The sequence below is a fragment of the Salmo salar genome, chromosome ssa05 (assembly GCF_905237065.1).
Source record: "Salmo salar chromosome ssa05, Ssal_v3.1, whole genome shotgun sequence".
Lineage (NCBI taxonomy): Eukaryota > Metazoa > Chordata > Actinopteri > Salmoniformes > Salmonidae > Salmo > Salmo salar.
The window spans coordinates 68,111,317-68,137,518 of record NC_059446.1 but is presented as its reverse complement, the minus strand read 5'-3'; the positions used below and the strand labels follow the sequence as shown (position 1 = coordinate 68,137,518).

The 26,202-nt window shown below is 44.5% G+C and overlaps 1 protein-coding gene across 1 annotated transcript; it reads right to left on the bottom strand.

Annotated features, from left to right (window-relative positions):
- Positions 1 to 1,295: 1,295 nt before the first annotated feature.
- On the bottom strand, positions 1,296 to 8,538 carry LOC106605662 (NF-kappa-B inhibitor delta). The gene is made up of 11 exons (XM_014201537.2): positions 8,341 to 8,538; positions 4,965 to 5,126; positions 4,594 to 4,835; positions 4,239 to 4,456; positions 3,957 to 4,062; positions 3,659 to 3,805; positions 3,495 to 3,546; positions 3,202 to 3,368; positions 2,789 to 2,905; positions 2,386 to 2,550; positions 1,296 to 2,296 (listed from the first exon to the last, which is right to left on the bottom strand). The coding sequence occupies exons 1-11, from the start codon at positions 8,354 to 8,356 to the stop codon at positions 2,225 to 2,227; spliced, it is 1,464 nt and encodes a 487-aa protein (XP_014057012.1). The 5' UTR covers positions 8,357 to 8,538; the 3' UTR covers positions 1,296 to 2,224.
- Positions 8,539 to 26,202: the final 17,664 nt, after the last annotated feature.

Genomic DNA, 26,202 nt, shown 5'->3' with positions numbered 1-26,202 from the left:
ATTTAATGCCAGCGTTAAGTTCAGAAAATCAGGCAATTCAGTAAATCAGAAGGATACATTCAGTGAATAGTAACAGCAGTATTACACTGTTACAAACTGTCCAAGTAGTATATAGTCCAGAAACTTTGAACAAAATGGAACCAAGCAGCCAAAATCAACAGATTCTCTAGTACCATTTTTAAATGATAACATTAGTTATTCTCCCTCATGTTAACTCACCTATGATTTAGGCCTAGGAACATACAAAGAACATCTCTGTATGTTCCTAGACTAAGACTGCCCAGGTGCCAAAACTAGGGGAAATCACATTTGAAAATCATTTCTTCTATAAGTCTGGGGAAATGTTGTGTCATATCTCCAATGAGATGTTTTTTTTATTACATTTTTAATGCCACTGACAGTGATGAAGTGGTATATTCACTACAATATTATTTCAAAGGGCACATGCATGCTACCTCATTGGAGATTAAAAAGAAGGAAAAAAACAGTCATAAAAGGTAGATGAGTAAGTGATGGATGTTTTCTTGTCACCACAAAACATGTTGTGGTATTTTCAATCATGAGTCATGTTTGAAAATACCTGATTGGTTGAAGGTGAAATAAGTCATAACTGAAATACTCATCCTATAATGCCCTTTAAGAAATAAATACTACTGGTACTACATTGTATACACTGTTAATATGTTATATAATTTTATATAGCATGTGTTGTCAATATCACCATATTCCCTTTACACAGTAAATATAAAATGTTCTTTCCATAAGTCATAGTATGAATGAGACAATATACAGTGGTGTAAAGTAATTAAGTAAAAATACTTTAAAGTACTGCTTAAGTCGTTTTGGGGGGTATCTGTACTTTACGATGTATATTTTTGACTACTTTTACTTTTACTTCACTATATTCCTAAAGAAAAGAATGTTATTTTTACTCCATACTTTTTTTCTGACAACCAAAAGAACTCGTTATATTTTGACAGAGAAATGGTCCAATTCATGCACTTATCAAGAGAACATCCCTGGTCATCCCTACTGCCTCTGATCTGGCGGACTCACTAAACAGAGAACATCCCTGGTCATCCCTACTGCCTCTGATCTGGCGGACTCACTAAACAGAGAACATCCCTGGTCATCCCTACTGCCTCTGATCTGGCGGACTCACTAAACAGAGAACATCCCTGGTCATCCCTACTGCCTCTGATCTGGCGGACTCACTAAACAGAGAACATCCCTGGTCATCCCTACTGCCTCTGATCTGGCGGACCCACTAAACAGAGAACATCCCTGGTCATCCCTACTGCCTCTGATCTGGCGGACTCACTAAACAGAGAACATCCCTGGTCATCCCTACTGCCTCTGATCTGAAGAACTCACTAAACACAAATGATTTGTTTGTAAATTAATGTCAGAGTGCTGTAGTGTGCCCCTGGTTATCCGTAAACTTAAAAAAAGTAAATTTTAGCAATTCAATTTACTTTTGATACTTAAGTATATTTACTTTTACTCAAGTAATATTTTACTGGGTGACTTTCACTTTTACTTGAGTCATTTTCTATTAAGGTATCTTGACTTTTATTCAAGTATGACTTTTGAGCACATTTTCCACCACTGACAATACATTAGCTATTCAATGAGCGCTGTGAGCATATCAAATATAAAAAGAAAAGACCTAGTTAAGTTATAAAAGACATTGAAAGCATGAACACAATGGTACACTGTGTCACATGCTTAGTGAAACAACAACCACCTTTCAACAAACCAATATGATTTCTGACCATGGTGGGAAGTTTTGACAAGAGAATGAGTGGGGGTGGTGGCCTAGAAACCCTCCTCAGATATACCTCTAAAGAGGTATATCTGGCTGGGGAGTACTCACACAATGAGTCTGTGCAGCTTTGAATATAATGTAAACGATTTCATAGAAATCAAGGTTGTACTGAGTGACAGTAATATCAGTTACCATTGCTCATTACTAGCTAGCCATTAAATTCAGAACTGAATTCAGATAGTGACCAAAATCATGTCAATCAAACATATAGTTTCAAAGTGAATGCCCTAGTATATATTAGAGATTTCCGTTGTTTAAAAATCCTCACATGAAGATACGCTAGAATCCCTCCCTCTTGGAAGTACAGATGTCTGGATTCAACCTACAGTACAGACCTTCAGTACTTCCTCTGAAAAGAGGTGGAGGGATACACAGGGACATAAAAACTAGTCCGGTTCACTCTTGGTCCTGTAAGGACATTACACGTCGACGAGAGGAAGCACTTCGCTTTTTCAGTATGAGCTTGAGCTGAAAACAGATGGGACAGGGATAGGTGAGCTGAGATTACATGAATGAAACAAAATGGCCATTTGCTGTCTGTCTGTCTGACTGCTCACCTGTTCCCCGTGGGGTCCACTCTGCAGCAGGTGTGCAGGCTGGTCGTTCTCCAGGTTGCGGATGCTGGGGTCGGCCCCTCGGCCCAGCAGCAGCCTCAGCATCTCCTCTTGGTGTGGGCTGCCATGGAGACCAGCAGCCATATGCAGCGCAGTATGACCATGGGCCTGCCGGTGAGGAGGTAAAGGGAATCATGAAGCTGTGAGTATAGACCAACACTATGGCAATAATTAGATATGCACACACTGTCGATGAGTCTCCCTTTCTTTTTACTCTTTTCCTTTCATCTTTTCACACACTGCTGAAGATGTTCTACCTCTCCTTTCTCTTTTCATGGAGTCTCTCAGGACACAGGTCAGTTTTTCTCTCAGGACACAGAGCAGACAATCTCGCAGCAGCACTGACCTTCATGTTGACAAAGTCCCTCATGTTGTCCAGGGGGGTCTTCAGCAGATGGCGAACCAGCTGGATGTTCCCCTCCTTCACAGCCAGGTGAAGAACAGTCTTGTTACTTTTAATTTCCTGGAAACAGAGGAAAACACTGTATGAAACCTCGAAATGAAACCACAACGCGCCGAAAGTGAGGAAAATATTCAAAACCCATTCAAGATTTTTGCAGGTGTGAGGTTGGGTAGACAAAAAGCTGACGAATAGCTCCAGAGTTTATTTATTTTCTACCAAAATGAACCATGCCATTCCCTTGGGAGGACGGAGGTATAGATGGTGTTTTCTACTTATTGAGTACTGGCACCACTTGTTGATCACTGGCTCTAAAATACTAACTCTTGTACGTTACATTTAAGTAGTTCATTCAGTACCTGGCTGGTCAGAGAGGCTCCGGTGTTGAGTAGCATTTGCAGCCAGGAGAGCTTCTCCTCTGCCAGGGCATGGAGGCTGGCATCACCCAGCCCCGTGGAGGAGAGGGAGGAGAGAGTCTTCATGGTGCTACTGTGGGAGATGGCTGCACAGTGCAGAGGAGTCAGACCTGAGACAGGAGTGGGAAAATAGTTTATTATATTGTTATTACTTATTCTGTTGTCTTATTATATCGTTTGTCATGTCTTTTGAGTAATGGATGTGTTGTTCTCATTTGACATAAGCTGGATGTTACCTTCAAAATTGCGAGCCTCCAGGTTCACTCCAGGCCCAATGGAGAGAATAACCTACAAATACAGATCCAAAGATTGAAATTGGTTATTCTCATCATTCTGTTATTTATCTAGATTGAGCCCTAACAGATGATGCATTTGGTTGAAGGCAGTGCTGCTGGTTTACCTGCATAACCCTGGGGAAGCCATAGGTGGCAGCAAGATGAAGTGCTGTTTGACCTTTGACATCACAGGCATTTATATCCGCTCCTAAAGACAACAGATCCTGGACGATTTCCGGATGGTTAGCAGTCACCGCCACCAGCAAAGCAGTCTGGTATACAGGAGTGGTGGTGGGGGGGGGGGTTAATGCAATTACACTAAGGCATACACTAAGGCATCCACACATTTATTTTAGAGGAAGCATCTCATTTGTGTTGAACTCAATCCTGTGTTCTCTAAAGAAGTGTCTTCTTGGTGCATACCTTCCCCTTGTGTTCCTTGGAGTCTAGCCTGCCCAGCTCAGCAAGTCTCTCTGCTGCAGCGAATGCATACTCCCTCAGGCCCTTGGCTGTGTAGATATGCAGAATCCTGACAAGACAATACAACGTGAGAAATTGGTTTCAGGTGACACCTACAGTCGAAAATGTCAAGTGTCATGAGACGTAAGACATTTGCCAGGTTTCTCTTAACATTTTCTTAAACTTAGTCATGTCTACTTTCTCAACATCAGGTCACAAGCTGATGTCACACACACACACACTTACGTGTCTCCGTCGTCATCCTGCCAGGTGGTTCTGCTGTAGTCCATCCCTCTGAGGAACATCCTGGCTTCCTCCAGCTTAATGACATCCATCTGGCCACTAAACACCTGCTGGACAGGCTCTGTGGGGCCCAGGGCCCCCGACGACCAGGAGAAGACAGCGGTCTGCAGGGGCCCTGAAGGAACCAAACTAGACACAGCCTCGGTCACTGGACACTCCGTCTGTAAAGGTAAAATTGGTATCATCATAAACGCTATAGCACATACTGTTCATGTACTAAATAGCACGTGAACAACAAGTAGTCAAAATGATGATGTAATATCAAAATGCTTCTGTTGGAGAAACCAGTCCTCCTTACATAATGCTGAGGCATCCTGGTGTCTGGGTAGTCCTGAATCTGCTGTGTGTTGTAGCTGGAGGCCATCTGAGGGCTGTAGGCCGGAGTATGGCTGTAGTCCATTGAGGAGGATGGGCTGGAGAAGTAATTGTTCCCCATAGGGGAGAATGGACCTTCATGTATGGCCGAGAGGGCTTGGTGCTCATCCATAGGACCCCATCTCTCATACCCCACTGCCATGTCTGAGTAGCTGCTGGCTACACCTGGGAGGGTCACAAGTTAGCCCATCTGTCAATGTCAATGGAAAAGTATTTGAATGATTTGACAATGTATTTGACCCAGGTCTGGTTGGGTTGCAAAGGGCTTACATGGGTGCTTCAAGCAGTACTCACCTGTTGAGGTAGGCTTCTCTGGTGTTGACACCTGTTGGGAGAGGACAGTGGCAGTGGGGACACCGGTACTGGTTGTTGCCGTCGAGGAGGTCTCCCTCTTCCTCTTCTGCTCCAGGAGTTTCTTCACTGTGGGAAGAGTGTAACACGGCTTCTCCTTCGGTGCTGTGGAGACAGAGGTAATGTTGCAATGAAAGATCTTTGGTGGATAGTCATGAAGTCGACCATGACATTTGTTCTCTATTGGGGTGCTTTTCTACAATGGTCTACTATTCTTATCAGACATGTATTACTACAGAGCGACACAGCTGAAGCTCTTGGTAAAGTGTTATGACATAATATGAAGTAATGTGGTAATTTTGGATAACGCTTCATTCTTTAGTTTTTGGATTGAAAGGACTGGCAAAAAGAGGCCATTCTCCTCCAGCTCTGTGATTTCCCATGATTCATCTATGATATCATGTTTACTCTTTTTCCCCATCACTTTCTGTTCCATTCAGCAGCCAGAGGAAAGAGAGATAGTGGTGAAAAATATAGGTATCTGAGGTTTCCAGCTTGATATTGCTTGTGTGCGGCAAAGCAGGGTAGTTTTTCCTCGAAGTCATCACCCCACACGTGAAAGACAAAGCGACATTTCCACCGAGGAGCATAAACAGGTAGAGAGAGAGCTCTGAGGAACCTATTCCATTAGGAAAACAGGCTGTGAGGTCAGAACTAACAGATAGATTCAATAGAACCCCTACCATGTGGAGGCTTGCCACTGCACATTTTCTGTGACTCTTTCCTGTCTAGCTCCGTTACGCTGGCTGTGGTAAACCACAGCACCTTCCTGTCGCTGCTGTGTGTGCCGAGAGCACGTTACAACCCAGAAGTGAAGAGTGAACATATCAACGTGGGCCATGTCTGCTCTGCTGTGTGACTGGGCTGGTACCCATAACATAGTGTCTGACTATTATCATGATGATTCATAAATGTGGTCATGGAGTAGATTGTTTCTCGCAGATATCTCACATCACCTGTCCTTTTCTTAGAAGACAATCAAGCCATAGAAAGGGGGCTTTTTGGGGTGTGAGCCTGAGTTTTTGGTCTAGTTGCAATAACATATTTGAATGCTACAGGAGTCTCATCTATTCCCCAAGGGGGTTTGGTGAACATAGGAAGGAGTGATAAAAACACACTTTTGTAGTGCCATCAACACAGTTTCAGTGGAAAGTCAAAATTGCTGACTTGAGAGCGAGAGTATAGTGAATGCCTGGGTGAGGGGTGTGTTGCGTTTTCACTTTACGTATCCCTCTCACAACGAGGAACGTTTGGTATCACTTTACGTATCCCTCTCACAACGAGGAACGTTTGGTATCACTTTACGTATCCCTCTCACAACGAGGAACGTTTGGTATCACTTTACGTATCCCTCTCACAACGAGGAACGTTTGGTATCACTTTACGTATCCCTCTCACAACGAGGAACGTTTGGTATCACTTGAAGCCACTTAAATGGATACAAAGGAGGAACTGCCTTTCTGTTCTGCAACTGTGGAAACTCCAGAAGTTATTAACATTCTGTTCCTAGTCTCTCTCTTCTCTTGGACTTGAGTTTTACATGTCTCTCAATTTGTTCCCTCATTTATTTTCTCTTTCCTCAGTTTACTGTCTTGCTGAGTAAGGAATAAAAAACAGACTACAGGCACTTGCACAACTAAAAATAAGAGGAGATTCCAAGGAATTTTAGCTAAACTAAAATTACACATTGCATCAATTACATGTGCAATTTTCATACCTTATAACAATGATTATAAACATTACTGTAAGAGACTCCTATTGTATTATATTATTAAAAATGTATTGCTACTACTGTTATAGGCCAAATAAGAATCAATTTGCCAAACTATGACATATTGGTAAAATGAAACTGAAAATGGGTTGTGGCCATTTCAAGACTTTATTCCAATGTATCTAATTAGTTCATCTTCATACAATACATCATCAGATACTGTAAAGTCATTAGTGAATCTCCTTACGTCATTGCTCAACCTTCACCACAGTGTAGGAGGGATGAATACCAATTGAGGGGATGCCTCACAGGGGTGAGAAAGAAAGGGTGATCTACACACGGAAGGGCAGCTCTGGCCACTGGTGCATACTGTAGACAGCAGGTGTGCCTCCCCAAAAATAATCTCATGCAAATATTTGACTAGTAGTGCATGTTGGGTGATAGAATAACCCCCCTACATATACAGGATAAGCTACAGTCGGGTATTAACCATTAAAGGCAGTCTACTGTACATGTCCAAAATCAGTCTTTCTTTTAAAACACCCACAGAGAGGGAGAACTGTCCTCAATGTTCTTTGCCACCAAAGAAAGCAAAAAAGATCCCAGATGTATTCTGTAATATCACCTACACAAGTGATGTAGTGCGCTATAAAGCATATTGCTACTTGAGTTTGGGTATAGAATAATACATGTAGTACTCTACAAGTCCATTTGAACCTAGAGTTACAGTACATCATTAGGCAGACAAATAGTTATATCAGTGCAGAAAGTTCTATACATCAGCATATTGCACTAAACATCTTCAAAGGTCGATTTTTACAGTTGTCAAAGTTGGGACAGGGCTGCCTGGGATACTCTGTCTGAACGTTGTTGCAATGTAATATTTAAATCGCGGAAACCCCTGGCCATTTAGTCATGCGCGTGGGCGGCGGGGATTCCGACGACCTTTCTATTTGCTGGCTCAATATGCTGCGGTGCCGAGCAGAGAAAACTAAGTGAACTTCCTCAATGACTGTGGCACTATGTATACTAACATATTGCATAGAGTTGACTGCTACACTATGCCTATCGCCGGCACTGGCAAATCACGTTCACTATTGGCTGTGTAAAATAGCCTATCCGGATTCCCCCTTCAAAACCCAGCATTAAAAGGGGAACTGAGATGTAGAAAACAAGGGCGAGGGTTGAGAGGGTTTCCCCGCTGTCTGTTTTCAATACGCAAAAGTAGGCTATTGTTTTCATCATTGCCCGTAAATGTTGACTTAACTTCTTAGAATTAACGTTTTAATAATCTCACATTAGTTTGATGCAGTCAGTTGTATGATATGATATAGGCCTACCCACTTTATAACAACCCTCATTTATTTTGAATGTTAGTCCTGACTTGTAGGCTATTATCTAAGCCTACTTGCCACTTATTCATCAAAACAATAATGTAACTTAGACATTAGGAATGGATGTTCAAAACTGAGCAGCAAGAGAATGCAAAACATAGCATTTGATTGTCAATGTCACAACATCCGCTATATGATCACAATATTCGTATCTAGGCTTATTAGTAGCCTGCGAGTCAATGTCATATTCATCATCAACATAATAAACACTCACATTTCTGCCAGTGCATGTCAGAATCCCTTTTTCTTTGTAACACCTTGTCAGCTCCTCTGGTCTCTTCTTCGGTGTTTGAATTCGCAGCGGTTCCTGGTCCTTTCTCTAAGTGTCAGACTTAGATGATCTGACTCCTGTGTCTCTTCTGTCAAAGGCACGTTGTTGTCTTGCTACTATGTACACACAGAACACGTTGCCGGTGACGACATCCCCATTGCCAACACCACGCCCACTATAGTCTGTGAAAAATTGGGGGCGAAAGAGCCCAACATCAATGCGCAGCGCAACGCTCCACTTGCTCAGAGATGGAGGGTGAGGGAGGGAGGGAAGAGGAGGGTGTAGACAGAGATAATATTTGTTATGTTAGACAACTAACTTTCCTGAATATTTTCTGAATTAACAATGCATGTTCTGATTCAAAGAGTGGTGATGATTTTGGCGACCAGGTTACATTCTAATTTGTTTGTATGTGTTTTGTGTGTGTCAGTGGCGATTTTAGCATGTCAATCTTGGTGGGGCAAAAACTAAAAAGTGGGATGCATGCCAGCAAAGCCACTACACAACACAACACTAAACAATACATTCATTGCAGTATAACGGTGACAAACTGTGATCACAAACGGCCTACATAAAGCTGTCCCAACAGCAGTCCCAACATCTTACCACTGCTACACCTGGCTATCAGTAAAGCCTTGTCTGGCAGCGAAACAGTCCAGTCAGCCTCTTTTACTGCCTTTAAAAACACACAGCTGATATGGCTGACTTGCTTAAACAATAAGAGTGGATGAGAGCCAATCCGTAATATCGATTAGGATATTAAAGAGCGACCTAGGACAGACGTAGTCAGTGGCGGTTCCATCTTGTATGGCTCCCTGGGCGAACCCCCCTTCAGCGCCCCCCCCCAAAAGGCACCATTCTGCACTAACTGTAATTTTTATTCACCCCAAAAGACTCTATATATCACTAAAGATAAAAAAAAAATATCAGCATAATATGGATTTCTTTTCATTTAGCCTTACAGCATTGGAAATTCCCCTTACTGAACTCAGGACTTAGTCAATACAATTACAGAAAACCTTTATGAAGTCATCTGACATTTAACCAAGTCAATAATGTGCTAGTTCAGTTGTAATCGTTTCCCTGCAGGCTACACCAGGGGCGGTTCTGGGGGGGGGGGGGCAGTGCCCCTGTGACAACAATTTTGGACCCCCTTGTGGCCCCCCTAAATGTGGAGTATGAAATAATTTTTACATAACAAATTTTTGCTATCGTTCTTTTTTTCCATCTGTTATTAGACAGTGGCAACGCGGAACACTAATGATTATGAACATGGTCTTTTGCCTGCTAATGCCTGCAATGCAGTGAAGAAAACGATACGACAACAATAACATCTAATGTAACTGGCCCCTCTAACAGTACAACTGGCCCCAGCTTGGCCCCCCCAGATGAAATGGTCTAAAACCACCACTGGGCTACACACATTATCATGATGAAACTGTGTGTAATTATATCCAATGTTATTTAAGTTAGTTGGACAGAAAACGGAATATTGTCCCCCTATGTGTAATAGCATAGCAAGCAACATAGCAACATAGGCTAACAAACATAAGTGTTATACTAGCCTATTTCATTACATGCATAATATTATACTCATAAAGAGATGACATAGCTGCATACCTTTATCTTTTGTGCGTTTCTCCTCTTCTTCTTTCCTCTTTTTCCTAAACTGGGCATCTGACGCCTTAGACCTTTTCTTATCCATTTGTGTTGATTTGGCACTCGAGCATCAATACATTACCCATCCCCCAACACTGTCAACCAAGAGTCAAGACTAAACCAATTCACCTTTGTGGTGTGCAGACTGGTTTATATATTATTCTTAACAATTTTGCACAAACCATAAAAAAATGCAACAATATGTCTGTGAAACTAAAGTTGAAGTCGGAAGTTTACATACACCTTAGCCAAATACATTTAAACTCAGTTTTTCACAATTCCTGACATTTAATCCTAGTAACAATTCCCTGTTTTAGGTCAGTTACGATCACCACTTTATTTTAAGAATGTGAAATGTCAGAATAATAGTAGAGAGAATGGTTTATTTCAGCTTTTATTTCTTTCATCACATTCCCAGTGGGTCAGAAGTTTACATACACTCAATTAGTATCTGGTAGCATGGCCTTTAAATTGTTTAACTTGATTCAAATGTATCGGTTAGCCTTCCACAAGCTTCCCATAATCATTTGGGTGAATTTTGGCTCATTCCTCCTGACAGAGCTGGTGTAACTGAGTCAGGTTTGTAGGCCTCCTTGCTTGAAAAACACTTTTTCAGTTCTGCCCACAAATTTTCTATAGGATTGAGGTCAGGGCTTTGTGATGGCCACTCCAATACCTTAAGCCATTTTGCCACAACTTTGGAAGTATGCTTGGGGTCATTGTCCATTTGGAAGATCCATTTGTGATCAAGCTTTAACTTCCTGACTGATGTCTTGAGATGTTGCTTCAATATATCCACATCATTTTCCTTCCTCGTGATGCTATCTATTTTGTGAAGTGCACTGGTCCCTCCTGCAGCAAAGCACCCCCACAACACGATGCTGCCACCCCCGTGCTTCACGGTTGGGATGGTGTTCTTCAGCCTGCAAGCATCCCCCTTTTTCCTCCAAACATAAGGATGGTCATTATGGCCAAACAGTTCTATTTTTGTTTCATCAGACCAGAGGACATTTCTCCAACAAGTACGATCTTTGTCCCCATGTGCAGTTGTAAACCGTAGTCTGGCTTTTTTTATGGTGGTTTTGGAGCAGTGGCTTCTTCTTTGCTGAGCGGCCTTTCAGGTTATGTCGATATAGGACTCGTTTTACTGTGGATATAGATACTTTTGTACCTGTTTCCTCCAGCATCTTCACAAGGTCCTTTGCTGTTGCTCTGGGATTGATTTGCACTTTTTGCACCAAAGTACGTTCATCTCTAGGAGACAGAACGCTTCTCCTTCTTGAGTGGTATGACGGCTGCATGGTCCCATGGTGTTTATACCTTCGTACTATTGTTTGTACAGATGAACGTGGTACCTTCAGGCATTTGGAAATTGCTCCCAAGGATGAACCAGACTTGTGGAGGTCTACAATTTTTTTTCTGAGGTCTTGGCTGATTTCTTTTGATTTTCCCATGATGTCATGCAAAGAGGCACTACGTTTGAAGGTAGGCCTTGAAATACATCGACAGGTACACCTCCAATTGACTCAAATTATGTCAATTAGCCTATCAGAAGCTTCTAAAACATGACATAATTTTCTGGAATTTTCCAAGCTGTTTAAATTACACAGTCAACTTAGTGTATGTAAACTTCTGACCCACTGGAATTGTGGTACAGTGAATAATAAGTGAAATAATCTGTCTGTAAACAATTGTTGGAAAAATTACTTGTCATGCTGTCACGGCTGTTGTCGGTGAATGAGGACCAAAACGCAGCAGGTACGTGAATGCTCATCTTGATTTTTAATTATCTTCAAAACGAACGTACAAAATAACAAAACACGAACGATCAACAAAAACAGTCTGGTAAGGCACAAGGCGAAACACAGAACAATCACCCACAAATCACACACACAAACACACCCTAATATATGGGACTCTCAATCAAAGGCAGATAGACAACACCTGCCTTCAACTGAGAGTCCCAACCCCAATTAACCAAACATAGAAACACACACACCAGACTAACCATAGAATACAACCACATAGACCATCAACCAAAAACCCAGAAATACTAAATCAAACACCCTTTACACAAACACACCACCCCGAACCACATAAAACAAATACCCTCTGCCACGTCCTGACCAAACTACAAAAACAATTAACCTTATACTGGCCAGGACGTGACAGTACCCCCCCCCTTAAAGGTGCTACCCCAGAAGCACCTTAAAAAATAACCCCAAGCAACACCAAAAATTTTTTTCCCCTTTTCTAAAGGGAGGGAAGGGAGGGTGGCTGCCGTCAACGACGGCACTGTGCTACACCCCCCCTCCCCAACCCACCTATTTCTGGAGGTGGCTCTGGTTCCGGCCGTTCCAGGCTGTCGGGCCACTCTGGCATCGCCGAGGGGCAGTCGGGCCAGTCTGGCATCGCCGGGGGACAGTCTGGGCAGTCTGGCAATTCGGGACAGTCTGGGCAGTCTGGCAATTCGGGACAGTCTGGGCAGTCTGGCAATTCGGGACAGTCTGGGCAGTCTGGCAATTCGGGACAGTCTGGGCAGTCTGGCAATTCGGGACAGTCTGGGCAGTCTGGCAATTCGGGACAGTCTGGGCAGTCTGGCAATTCGGGACAGTCTGGGCAGTCTGGCAATTCGGGACAGTCTGGGCAGTCTGGCAATTCGGGACAGTCTGGGCAGTCCGGCAATTCGGGACAGTCTGGCCACTCCGGCAGTTCAGGGCAGTCTGGCCACTCCGGCAGTTCAGGGCAGTCTGGCCACTCCGGCAGGTCAGGGCAGTCTGGCCACTCCGGCAGTTCAGGGCAGTCTGGCCACTCCGGCAGTTCAGGGCAGTCTGGCCACTCCGGCAGTTCAGGGCAGTCTGGCCACTCCGGCAGTTCAGCGCAGTCTGGCCACTCCGGCAGTTCAGCGCAGTCTGGCCACTCCTGCAGTTCAGCGCAGTCTGGCCACTCCGGCAGTTCAGCGCAGTCTGGCCACTCCGGCAGTTCAGCGCAGTCTGGCCACTCCGGCAGTTCAGCGCAGTCTGACCTCTCTGGCGACTGTTGACTGGCGGGCAGCTCTGACGACTGTTGACTGGCGGGCAGCTCTGACGATGACTGTTGACTGGCGGGCAGCTCTGACGTTGACTGTTGACTGGCGGGCAGCTCTGACGATGACTGTTGACTGGCGGGCAGCTCTGACGATGACTGTTGACTGGCGGGCAGCTCTGACGATGACTGTTGACTGGCGGGCAGCTCTGACGATGACTGTTGACTGGCGGGCAGCTCTGACGATGACTGTTGACTGGCGGGCAGCTCTGACGATGACTGTTGACTGGCGGGCAGCTCTGACGATGACTGTTGACTGGCGGGCAGCTCTGACGATGACTGTTGACTGGCGGGCAGCTCTGACGATGACTGTTGACTGGCGGGCAGCTCTGACGATGACTGTTGACTGGCGGGCAGCTCTGATGATGACTGTCGACTGGCGGGCAGCTCTGATGAAGACTGTTGACTGGCGAGGCTGGGTTGACGCACTTGTAGCCTGGTGCGTGGTGCTGGTACTGGGCTTACCAGATTATGTACACGCACCTCCAGGCTAGTGCGGGGAGCGGGAACAGGACGAGTCGGACTGGGTTGACGCACTTCCGGGTCCGCACGAGAGACAGGAGCTGGAAACCCAGGGCTATGGAGGCGCACAGTCGGTCTCGATCTTACCTCCTGCACAACCCGTCTTGGCTGGATGGAACTAGTAGCCCTGTACGAGCGGGGTGCCCGTACAGGGCAGACTGGGCTGTGCAGGGGCCTGATGGTAGCCGTGCGTAGAGCGGGAGTTGGGTAGCCTGGTCCTCGGAGGCGTACCGGCGACCAGATGCGCTGCGCAGGCATCCTCCTACCAGGCTGGATGCCCGCTCTAGCACGGCACCTGCGAGGGGCTGGAATAACGCGCACCGGACTGTGCGTGCGTATGGGTGAGATAGTGCGCTCCTCAGCGAAACATAGCGCTCTCCACCCCATACGCTCCTCCATATAACCACGGGTAGCTGGCTTCCGGCTCTTCTTACGCCTAGCCAAACTACCCGTGTGCCCCCCCCCCAAATTTTCCTAGGGGTGCCTCTCGTGCTTCTCCTTCAGCGCGTACTTGGCCTCGTACCACCGCCTCTCCGCCTTGGCTGCCTCAATTTCCCACTGCGGGCGTCGATAATCCCCAGCCTGGTGCCAAGGTCCGGCCCCGTCCAGAACTTCCTCCCAGGTCCATTTCTCCCGCCAGTCCAACTCGAATTCCCTCTGCTCCTTCTTCTGCTGCTTGGTCCTTGAGTGGTGGGTGATTCTGTCACGGCTGTTGTCGGTGAATGAGGACCAAAACGCAGCAGGTACGTGAATGCTCATCTTGATTTTTAATTATCTTCAAAACGAACGTACAAAATAACAAAACACGAACGATCAACAAAAACAGTCTGGTAAGGCACAAGGCGAAACACAGAACAATCACCCACAAATCACACACACAAACACACCCTAATATATGGGACTCTCAATCAAAGGCAGATAGACAACACCTGCCTTCAACTGAGAGTCCCAACCCCAATTAACCAAACATAGAAACACACACACCAGACTAACCATAGAATACAACCACATAGACCATCAACCAAAAACCCAGAAATACTAAATCAAACACCCTTTACACAAACACACCACCCCGAACCACATAAAACAAATACCCTCTGCCACGTCCTGACCAAACTACAAAAACAATTAACCTTATACTGGCCAGGACGTGACACATGTACTGTCACGCTCTGACCTAAGAGAGCTGTTTTTTCTCTGTTTAGTTAGGTCAAGGGGTGATAGGGGGTGTGCATTCTATGTTGTTTTGTTTCTATGTTTTGGCCGGGTATGGTTTCCAATCATAGGCAGCTATCTATCGTTGTCTCTGATTGGAAGCCATACTTAGGCAGCCTTTTTCCCACTTGGTTTTCGTGGGTAGTTGTTTTCTGTTTTGTTAGTATAACCTGACAGAACTGTTGGCTGTCGTTTTGTTTTCTTTGTTTAAGTGTTTTCATTAAAAGTAAAGATGAGCACTCAACACGCTGCGCCTTGGTCCCCTTTATACGACGCTCATTACATGCACAAAGGAGATGTCCTAACCGACTTGCCAAAACTATAGTTTGTTAACAAGAAATTTGTGGAGTGGTTGAAAAACACGTTTTAATGACTCCAACCTAATATATTCACAGTATTATGAAGGAATTGTTCTTTATTTGGTAGCATTTCGTAGTGTGACTGATTTGACTAATTGCATTAGTACTGTACAAAGTTAGAGTTGCACTATTTGATAGCTTCCCCTACTCCCCATACCTCTGGTCTCCTGTGGTCAACCTACCCCCACACCCCTCCCCATCTTGTACTTCTGAGTGGGTAGACCTTCCCAGGCAGTAGCCTGCCTAGTTTACAAACTAGAATTATGGTGCCCACTCCGCCAAGGTTAATTGACCCACAGTCCCACAGGGTGACATGATATCATTAACGTGATGTGCAAATGAGCGAAAGAAAACCGATCATGCAAATGTCACGATTCCAATTTTTTTTGTGAGGGCAAGATGCCGCTCGGGCGTTTGTCCATGTTGCTTGTACCTAAATCCGCCGCTGGACGTAGTCAATATAACTATTTGTTTAGCACTTTTGAAATCTACAGCAACAGAAATCAGAACATGGGTCGTTCTTAGTGTTCTCCCTGTACCCCAAGTCGGAACCGTAAGATAAATAAAGGGGGCATATAAGCAGACAATGGAAGCTCTTACAATATTCAATGATAACATTTCTCTAAAACAGCTTATAGGCTACATGTGCACCACCAAGTCAGAACAGTAGGCAAAATTAAGAGGGGTAAATAGACTAAATGATTAGAGTGAGGTACATGGGCTACTAACATCTTACTACACAACATACACTTAGTATTATTTTCTTAGCTACAATATACACATCTCCCTGGCATATTACATAATTTATACAGCAACATACAATACATATTTGGACTCACCTTGTTGTGCTGTGCTCACTTGAACAGAAAGGTGGCGCGACGGTCCTTCATGTACACATTTTGACATCAAAGTCTGGCATTCTCTGAATTTATGGTGCTTTCAAAACAACTGGGAACTGAGAAAAAAACAAGGTCGAATCATGATGTCATTGATCTTAAGGTCATAGCTCTAGAAAGAGGTCTGATTTACAAGTTGGATGACCATTCAAAAGGTGTTTTCCCAGTCGGAGCTCGTTTATTCATGAATTCCCAGTTGTCTTGAACTCACTGAAGTCAAGTTTTCGCAGTTCCAAGTTAACAGTTATTTTGAGCACGGCACAAATCATGCTTCATTGACAGCATGGCCAATGTTGAGTGTTTATCATTTTAAACTTGGAAAAGAGCTCCTTAATCCCAGACTTGGGACCAGACAGCCACTCCCCTGAATAGCAGGCAAGTGATTGCTTTGCAATGATTGCAGTTAGCCACTGTCACTGATTCCTTCCAAACCACTCATTGTTGAATTTGGGAATTACGATACGTTTTATCTATAATTTCTCTTCATTATTTCTCTTCATATGACAAGGATTAAAAATAATTTGACAGTAGATTGCCGACTTGATTCATGATGATGACTGCTAGCTTAGATTTTGAAAGTGTTTATTTTATTTTTATTTAACCAGGCAAGTCAGTTAAGAACAAATTGTTATTTACAATGGCAGCCTACACCGGCCAAACCGGGACGACGCTCGCAGAGACAGAGTGAGAGAGAGCGAAAGAGAGGGAGAATAAGAAAGAGAGATTTCCTTGATGTAGTAGGAATCTTCCTATATGCCATCATCACGGACTACTGTATTATTTAGAAACCTTTAGTTCCTCTTCCTCTCCACTGCAGCGGTTGGTATCTGCATGAGGAGGAAATCTAACTGAGCAGTCTCATTGGCTGCTTTGGTCTCAAACCAATGAGAGGAGGGGAATCCAGCATCAAAGCATACACCCACTATTCCTTATCAAACTGATAAGCGTCTACATGCATGCTAGGAAAGACATGTATCTGGCTTGTCTTATTATAGCACAATGGGTTTATGTTGACATGTTTAGCATTTCTCATTCATGGTTGAGATCAAGTCCATTGGAAAATAATTAAGTCAGTAATTTATTTGAACTATCTGCATATATTCTTTATTTTAATGGCAATTTATCCTAGATTGACAAAATCAAAGGGTAATTCAACCCAGACCTTGTAGCCTACTAGCAGCTCTTGTTAGCTTTGCAGGACAGGACAGAGCCTCCAGCATAAGATTTGAGAATTTTTTTATACAGCTGATTCAGTGTTTCTTTGTCAGGGTGGAAAGGCTAGGATGCCCTCTAGTGTCTGTTTGATACACTTTGATACACTTGCCCCATCTAGTGTAATGCAAGCTCAACTACCATTTTCCTCTGTGTTAGGAGGGCTGAGGAGCGGTCTTGACAAGGACAGCCCATGGAGTCTTTTTAACTTCATGAATTGAAGTCTTAATTAAGACATGATAATTATCATTGGAACGTTTGAACTGTATGATTTGAAAATAAGGTGGCAGCTGTGTAGCCTATCCCAACTCAGACTTTTTAAAAGAATATATAACTTTTTATCAGCAAGTGATCTATGTACACAATGGCAAATACACTTTTTTTAAATGAACACCCACAACCTCCTGTGAATGATTATTTTATAGGTGACCTTTTTCACTAAATAGTCTGAAGGGAAAAGTTTCCAATCAAGCTGCTCCATTTCTGCACTACTGTAATGTCAGCCAGATGTGTATACCTGCTGTTTATAGACAATGTGGACACAATGATGAGTTATCATTGTTTGACTGATGAGAGTGTTACAGCAGTTGAAGGGCATCGGTGAGTGTTACTGACTCATTCAACATGCTAATCCCTAATTCAGATGGAGGCTGTATCCACTGTTACAGAGACCTTCACTGGTAACACCTTCAGAGGATGGAGAATACAGTGGTTCCTGATGTATGGAAAGACTCTCTCAGTGAAAGTGTGCGTGAATCTGTGTATATGTGTGTTATTCTCTGGGTCAGAGAATGACAGCTTTCCTCTGTACCAGTCCAGCTGCACTCTGACCCTCTTGGGTTTCTGTCTCACGGTTAGGCAATCGAGTCTGTGAACACGTGGCACCATTAGAACATATGTTAAATACCTATCCTTTAAAAACCACACACCGCAGGATCCTCTACACATGCTGAAGTCTCCCTTCCTCCGGCAAGACTCTGTGATCACACCCACGATCCGTCCTGTACTGTTCCCAACCTCATCTTGTGTTCCTGAGTTAACTTCTTTGGGATAGGGGGCAGTATTTTCACACCCGGATAAAAAACATACCGATTTAATCTGGTTACTACTCCTGCCCAGAAACTAGAATATGCATATAATTAGTAGATTTCCATAGAAAACACTCTAAAGTTTCTAAAACTGTTTGAATGGTGTCTGTGAGTATAACAGAACTCATATGGCAGGCCAAAACCTGAGAAGATTCCATACAGGAAGTGCCCTGTCTGACAATTTGCTGTCCTTCTGTTGCATCTCTATCGAAAATACAGCATCTGTGCTGTAACGTGACATTTTCTAAGGCTTCAATTGGCTCTCTAAAGCCGCCAGAAAGTGGAATGGGGTGTCTGCTGTCTCTGGGCAAAGAACAGCAGCAGAATTTGTTAGTGGTCAGCCTGGGGACAGTGAGACTGAGATGCGCGTTCATGAGACTACTCCATTTTTTTCTTTCAGCCTTTGAATGAATACAACGTTGCCCAGTTGGAATATTATCGCTATTTTACGAGAAAAATCGCATAAAAATTGATTTTAAACAGCGTTTGACATGCTTCTAAGTACGGTAATGGAATATTTTGATTTTTTTTTGTCACGAAATGCGCTCGCGCATCACCCTTCAGATAGTGACCTGAACGCACGAACAAAACGGAGCTATTTGAATATAACTATGGATTATTTGGAACCAAAACAACATTTGTTGTTGAAGTAGAAGTCCTGGAAGTGCATTCTGACAAAGAACAGCAAAGGTAATCCAATTTTTCTAATAGTAATTCTGAGTTTAGGTTATCCCAAACTTGGTGGGTGTCAAATTAGCTAGCCGTGATGGCCGAGCTATGTACTCAGAGTATTGCAAAATGTGCTTTCGCCGAAAAGCTATTTTAAAATCGGACATAGCGATTGCATAAAGGAGTTCTGTATCTATAATTCTTAAAATAATTGTCCTGTATTTTGTCAACGTTTATCGTGAGTAATTTAGTAAATTCACCGGAAGTTTTCGGTGGGTATGCTAGTTCTGAACATCACATGTTAATGTAAAAAGCTGTTTTTGGATATAAATATGAACTTGATTGAACAAAACATGCATGTATTGTATAACATAATGTCCTAGGAGTGTCATCTGATGAAGATCATCAAAGGTTAGTGCTGCATTTAGCTGTGTTTTGGGTATTTGTGATGCATGCTAGTTGCTTGGAAATGGCTGTGTGTTTTTTTGTGTCTATGTACTCTCCTAACATTATCTAATGTTTTGCTTTCGCTGTAAAGCCTTTTGGAAATCGGACAACGTGGTTCGATTCAGGAGAAGTGTATCTATAAAATGGTGTAAAATAGTCCTATGTTTGAGAACTTTGAATTATGACATTTTGTGGATTTAAATTTGGCGCTCTACTTTGTCACTGGCTGTTGAATAGTGTGGGACGATTTCGTTCCACCTCCCCTAGAGAGGTTTTAAAGCCCTCAGAGGCCAGGACCATTGTATAGTCATCAAATCTCTCTGGGTTGTCAGGAAGTTGCAGTATATCACTGTGGTTAGATCATCAGACAAGATTAGATGTGAGTTTGCAGTGTTGGGGTCAAGAGTCACTGGAACTGGCAACACACACATACCATAATTAAATACAAATTGAGGTAGGGACATAATCTTATTATTCAGCATCTTCTCCCAGACCCTATAGTGCAGGTTTCTCATGTGCTTTGCCACATCAATCAGTCCTCCTGAAACCCTCTCACGGTCCAGCAGTGTGCACTAGGTTCTGGAAGAACAGACAGGAGTCAGTGGGGTTGGATACAGAACCACTGAGAAGAGAGAGACCGGAGGCAGATCACTTACCTTTCCAAGATGGCCCTGTAGTGCTGCAGAAAAACCAAATACATTTTTATCCTCTTCTATGGTTCTGATTGTGTCTGAAAGTGATGATCTCTCTCTGCTCATCTCCTCAATCTTCTCCATCTTCTGACTCTTCTGCTTCTCTTCCTCCCTTAGTGCAACTATCCTGACCTCTTCCTCTTGTAGGTACAAGCTTCTCAAACTCCTCCTTGATTTGCCTCTCTGTGTACTGAGCCTGGCTCTGGAGTTAGCAAATAAGAATGTATCTGATAGTAACATCAGTCACCATTCTATCATCCATAATTCCACAGGGTGGAAATGTGGCTGTGATCATTCTGCATTCTTACCTTAATGTGCTCTGCTGTTTGATCACAGGTCAGTTTAACGTCATTGAAGACATTCAGCTTCTCCTGAAATGAAAAAACATAGAAGTTGGGTGTAAAAAAAACATTGAATTATCGAAGACATAAAATGTCACAATTTTGATGTATTGACCATGTTGTCCTCCTTTGGTTTTCAATTGTTGCTTGGAATCTTGATTATTTTCAAAGCCCATGAATAAGTCATACAATATAAGTTAGTTGATTGGTGAATAGCTGAATGTCACAGTGCTGTTCTGTTCTTTAATCCATTTTACTTGGATCTCTCTTGCTCAGGTGAGTCAGGGGTGGAGCTATAAAAAATAGCAGTACAAGGGTCATAGATTTCTGCAGTTATACTCTTCTCTGAATACTTATAATTAGTGTGCTTGGTTCACCATGAATAATACTGTGCTCTTGCATGCTTATTGTTTGCTTTGTAACTATAAACATCAAACCAACTTCAAAATGTGCAGGCTGGAAAAACTACAAAATAACTTTCAGAATTGTAAAGGCCTACAAACAGGCAATGGAGTGCATCAGACATATAAAGGAAACAGAGGAGGAGGAGTGGGAGGAGCAGAGAAACCTGTTACTTTTCAAAAGGGAAAACTCTTAGCAAGCCCTAGTGAAAGACAGTAACTGATCATCGTAGAAGGTCCTGTAGATAAGTTTACATTGAGGTAAGATCATTCTGTTTACAATGTATTATTTTGTTTATTCTGGTTAACTTTTTTTTAAACTTAGAGTGTTGTTTCCATTGCACTCCACTAAAAGACATACGTTGAAATGTTTGTCTCAATTCAGATAATTTGATTGATATGTGTTACATTTTAACTCGGTAAATTCAGATTTTTGAATTGAATGTTTATTTTTTTTTAGTTCAACTACATTATAAAAAATAATTTGCCATCTGTGTAGCATATCCAAATGTTATTTTCTTTTTATATACAACTTTTTATTAGCCAGTCCTATCTTCACAATTGCAAATTTGCCCACAACCATGTGACTCATTCTTAAGTAGGTGACCTTTTCAAAGTACATTTTCTGTAGAAAAAGTTTAGAGTCAAGCTGTTCTACTTCTGTTCCACTGAAATGGCAATCAGATGTGTAAAGTGCATTCGGAAAGTATTCAGAACCTTGACTTTTTTCACATTTAGTTATGTTACAAACTTATTCAAACATGGATTCAATTTTAAAAAATCCTCATCTATCTACACACAATACCCCATAATGACAAAGCGAATAAACATGCTTTTAGAAATTTTTGCAAATGTATAAAGAAAACCTGAAATACCTTATTTACATAACTATTCAGACCCTTTGCTATGAGACTCGAATTTGAGCTCAGGTGCATCCTGTTTCCATTGATCATCCTTGAGATGTTTCTACAACTTGATTGGAGTCCACCTGTGGGAAATTCAATTGATTGGACATGATTTGGAAAGGCACACACCTGCCTATATAAGGTCCCACGGTTGACAGTGCAGGATTGTGTCGAGGCACAGATCTGGGGAACGGTACCAAAAAATGTCTGCAGCATTGAAGGTCCCCAAGAACACAGTGGCTTCCATCATTCTTAAATGGAAGAAGTTTGGAGCCACCAAGACTCTTCCTAGAGCTGGCCGCCCGGCCAAACTGAGGAATCGGGGGAGAAGGGCCTTGGTCGGGGAGCTGACGAAGACCCCGATGGTCACTCTGACAGAGCTCCAGAGCTCCTCTGTGGAGATGAGAGAACCTTCCAGAAGGACAACCATCTCTGCAGCACTCCACCAATCAGGCCTTTATGGTAGAGTGGCCAGACGGAAGCCACTCCTCAGTAAAAGGCACATGACAGCCTGCTTGGAGTTCGCCAAAAGGCACCTAAAGACTCTCAGACCATGAGAAACAAGATTCTCTGGTCTGATAAAACCAAGATTAAAGTCTTTGGCCTGAATGCCAAGTGTCACGTCTTGAGGAAATCTGGCACCATCCCTACGGTGAATCATGGTGGTGGGCAGCATCATGCTGTGGGGATGTTTTTCAGTGGCAGGGACTGGGAGACTAGTCAGGATCGAGGGAAAATTAGCAGAGCAAAGTACAGAGAGATCCTTGATGAAAACCTGCTCCAGAGCGCTCAGGACCTCAGACTGGGCCGTAGGTTCACCTTCTAACAGGAAAATGACCCTAAGCACATGTAAAAGTATAGCTTCCGTGCCTCTCCTCGCCCCAACCTGGTCTTGAACCAGGGACCCTCTGCACACATCAACAACTGACACCCACGACGCATCATTACCCATCGCGCCACAAAAGCCGTGGCCCTAGCAGTGCAAGGGGAACAACGACTTCAGGTCTCAGAGCGAGTGACGGCACCCGATTGAAACGCTATTAGCGCGCACCACCGCTAACTAACTAGCCATTTCACATCGGTTACACACACAGCCAAGACAACGCAGGAGTGGCTTCGGGACAAGTCTCTGAATGTCCTTGAGTGGCCCAGCCAGAGCCCGGACTTGAACCCGATCTAACATCTCTGGAGAGACCTGAAAATAGCGACACTCCCCATCCAACCTGACAGAGCTTCAGAGGATCTGCAGATAAAAATGGGAGAAACTCCCCAAATACAGTTGTGCCAAGCTTGTAGTGTCATACCCAAGAAGTCTAGAGGCTGTAATTGCTGCCAAATGTGCTTCAACAAAGTACTGATTTAAGGGTCTGAATACTTATGTAAATGTGATTTTTCAGTTCTTTACTTGTAATAAATTTGCACTAATTTCTAAAAAACTGTTGTTGCTTTGTCGTTATGGGTTATTGTGTGTAGTTTGATGAGTTTAAAAAAAATGTAATCCATTTTAGAATACGGCTTTAAAGTAGCAACATATGGAAAAATGGGTCTGAATATGCCTTCTGTTTATAGACAAGGTGGACGCAAGGGAACCAATACAACAACCAGGGATTCAGAGTAGTTTGTGTTCCCATGTGAAACCCATTCAGCTCATATAATGTTGGTGTAAACATTGATGCTTCAATAAATCAAAGGTCTTCTTGAGTAGTGACCTTATATTTCTCCATAGGGATATTGTATTGTGTTTGTAAATGCAGACACTAATTATGTTAACAGATTGTGTTCTGTTCCAGTAGATATTGTACGATGGTAATCAAAGAAAATGTCAGACAATGCAGCATTGCTGACGGTTCTCTTCTTTTGCCTTTGTGGTAAGTGATGTGATGAACTTCCACACCAACAGTATATTCACACCCCTATCTGAATTGATTTGTGTGTGTGTGTGTGTGTGTGTGTGTGTGTGTGTGTGTGTGTGTGTGTGTGTGTGTGTGTGTGTGTGTGTGTGTGTGTGTGTGTGTGTGTGTGTGTGTGTGTGTGTGTGTGTGTGTGTGCATGCTTGTGCCTACACCCTTGCACACATACAAGGTGGTCCCAGAGGTGGTCGGCAGAGGTGGATAGAGCTTTTGGTCAGCTGAAGACTCTGTTTACCGATGCTCCTGTGCTGGTGCATCCGGACCCCTCTTTGCCATTCATAGTGGAGGTGGACGCGTCCAAGGCTGGGGTTGGAGCCGTGCTGTCACAGCGCTCGGGCGCGACCCCGAAACTTCGCCCCTGTGCTTTCTTTTTTAGGAAGCTTAGTCCGGCGGAGTGTAACTATGATGTGGGGGACAGGGAGTTGCTGGCTGTGGTAAGGGCCCTGAAGGTGTGGAGACATTGGCTTGAGGGGGCGCAACACCCTTTTCTCATCTGGACTGACCACCGTAATCTGGAGTACAACCGGGCGGTGAGGAGACTGAACCCTCGTCAAGCTAGATGGGCAATGTTTTTCACTAGATTCCGGTTTACTATCTCGTAAAATACCAGGTTCCCGTAACACTAAGGCCGACGCACTGTCTCGTCTCTATGATACCGAGGAACGGTCCATCGACCCCACTCCCATACTTCCGGCCTCCTGTCTGGTGGCACCGGTGGTCTGGGAGGTGGACGCGGACATTGAGCGGGCGTTACAGTCAGAACCTACTCCACCTCAGTGTCCTGCGGGTCGGAAGTACGTCCTGCTCGGTGTCCGCGATCGATTGATCAGGTGGTCGCACACGCTACCCTCCTCGGGTCATCCAGGGATTGCGCGGATGGTGCGGGGTCTTAGAGGGAAGTACTGGTGGCCCACATTGGCGAGGGACGTGAGGTTCTATGTCTCCTCCTGTTCGGTGTGTGCTCAGTGTAAGGCTCCTAGACACCTGCCTAGAGGGAAGCTACAGCCCCTCCCCGTTCCACAGCGGCCGTGGTCCCACCTGACGGTGGATTTCCTCACCGATCTTCTTCCGTCTCAGGGGAACACCACGATCCTGGTTGTTGTTGATCGGTTCTCTAAGTCCTGCCATCTCCTCACTTTGCCCGGTCTTCCTACGGCCCTACAGACCGCGGAGGCCCTGTTTACTCACGCCTTCCGGCACTACGGGGTGATCGTCTCTGATCGGGGTCCCCAGTTTACGTCCCGGGTGTGGTGGGCGTTTATGGAGCGGCTGGGGGTTTCGGTCAGTTTGACCTCAGGTTTTCACCCCGAGAGTAATGGGCAGGTGGAGAGAATTAATCAGGATGTGGGCAGGTTTCTGCGGTCCTATTGCCAGGACCGGCCGGGAGAGTGGGCGAGGTTCGTGCCATGGGCCCGAGATGGCTCAGAACTCTCTCCGCCACTCCTCTACTAACCTGTCGCCCTTTCAGTGCGTGTTGGGTTACCAGCCGGTCCTGGTGCCCTGGCATCAGAGCCAGACTGAGGCTCCTGCGGTGGAAGACTGGGTGCAGCGCTCAAAGGAGACCTGGAGAGCCATCCAGGAATCCCTTAAATGGCTGGTGGACGGCAAAAGGAGAGCGCTGACCGCCATCACAGTGAGGCCCCCATGTTCACACCGGGGGACAGGGTCTGGCTCTCGACCCGGAACCTGCCCCTCCGCCTGCCCTGCCGGAAGTTGGGTCCGCGGTTTGTGGGGCCATTTAAAGTCCTGAGGAGGATAAACGAGGTGTGTTATAGGTTACAGCTCCCCTCTGATTAACGTATTAACCCCTCGTTTCATGTGTCTCTCCTCAGGCCGGTGGTAGCTGGTCCACTGCAGGATGTTGAGGTGCGGGAGGTCCCTCCGCCCTCCCTGGACATCGGGGGGGCCCCGGCGTACACAGTCCATTCCATCTTGGACTCTAGGTGCCAGGTAGGGGGCCTGCAGTACCTCGTGGATTGGGAGGGGTATGGTCCGGAGGAGAGGTGCTGGGTACCGGTGGAGGACATCCTGGACCCGTCACTGTTGCAGGAGTTCCACAGCCTCCATCCGGATCGCCCTGCGCTTCGCCCTCCGGGTCGTCCTCGAGGCCGGCGTCGGCGCGCTCGGCTCTGTTGAGGTGGATTTTTGTCTAGTTGGGTTTCCTTGTTCCCTGCCTAGTTATGGCATTTTTGGACTCGGGAAAATAAAACGTTCTACTACGCACCTTTGTTCTCCTGCGCCTGACTTCACCCCTCCCTCACTTCTAGTGCATCTTGACAGGTATGACGGCTGCGTGGTCCCATGGTATTTATACTTGCATACTATTGTTTGTACAGATGAATGTGGTACCTTCAGGCATTTGGAAAATGCTCCCAAGGATGAACCAGACTTGTGGAGGTCTACAT

Coding starts and splice junctions, on each gene's coding strand:
- LOC106605662 (XM_014201537.2), bottom strand. Junction 4,836..4,964: donor AGAGAAGCCTACCTCAACAG/GTGAGTACTGCT, acceptor TGACCCTCCCAG/GTGTAGCCAGCAGCTACTCA. Junction 4,063..4,238: donor CAGGATGACGACGGAGACAC/GTAAGTGTGTGT, acceptor TTGTCTTGTCAG/GATTCTGCATATCTACACAG.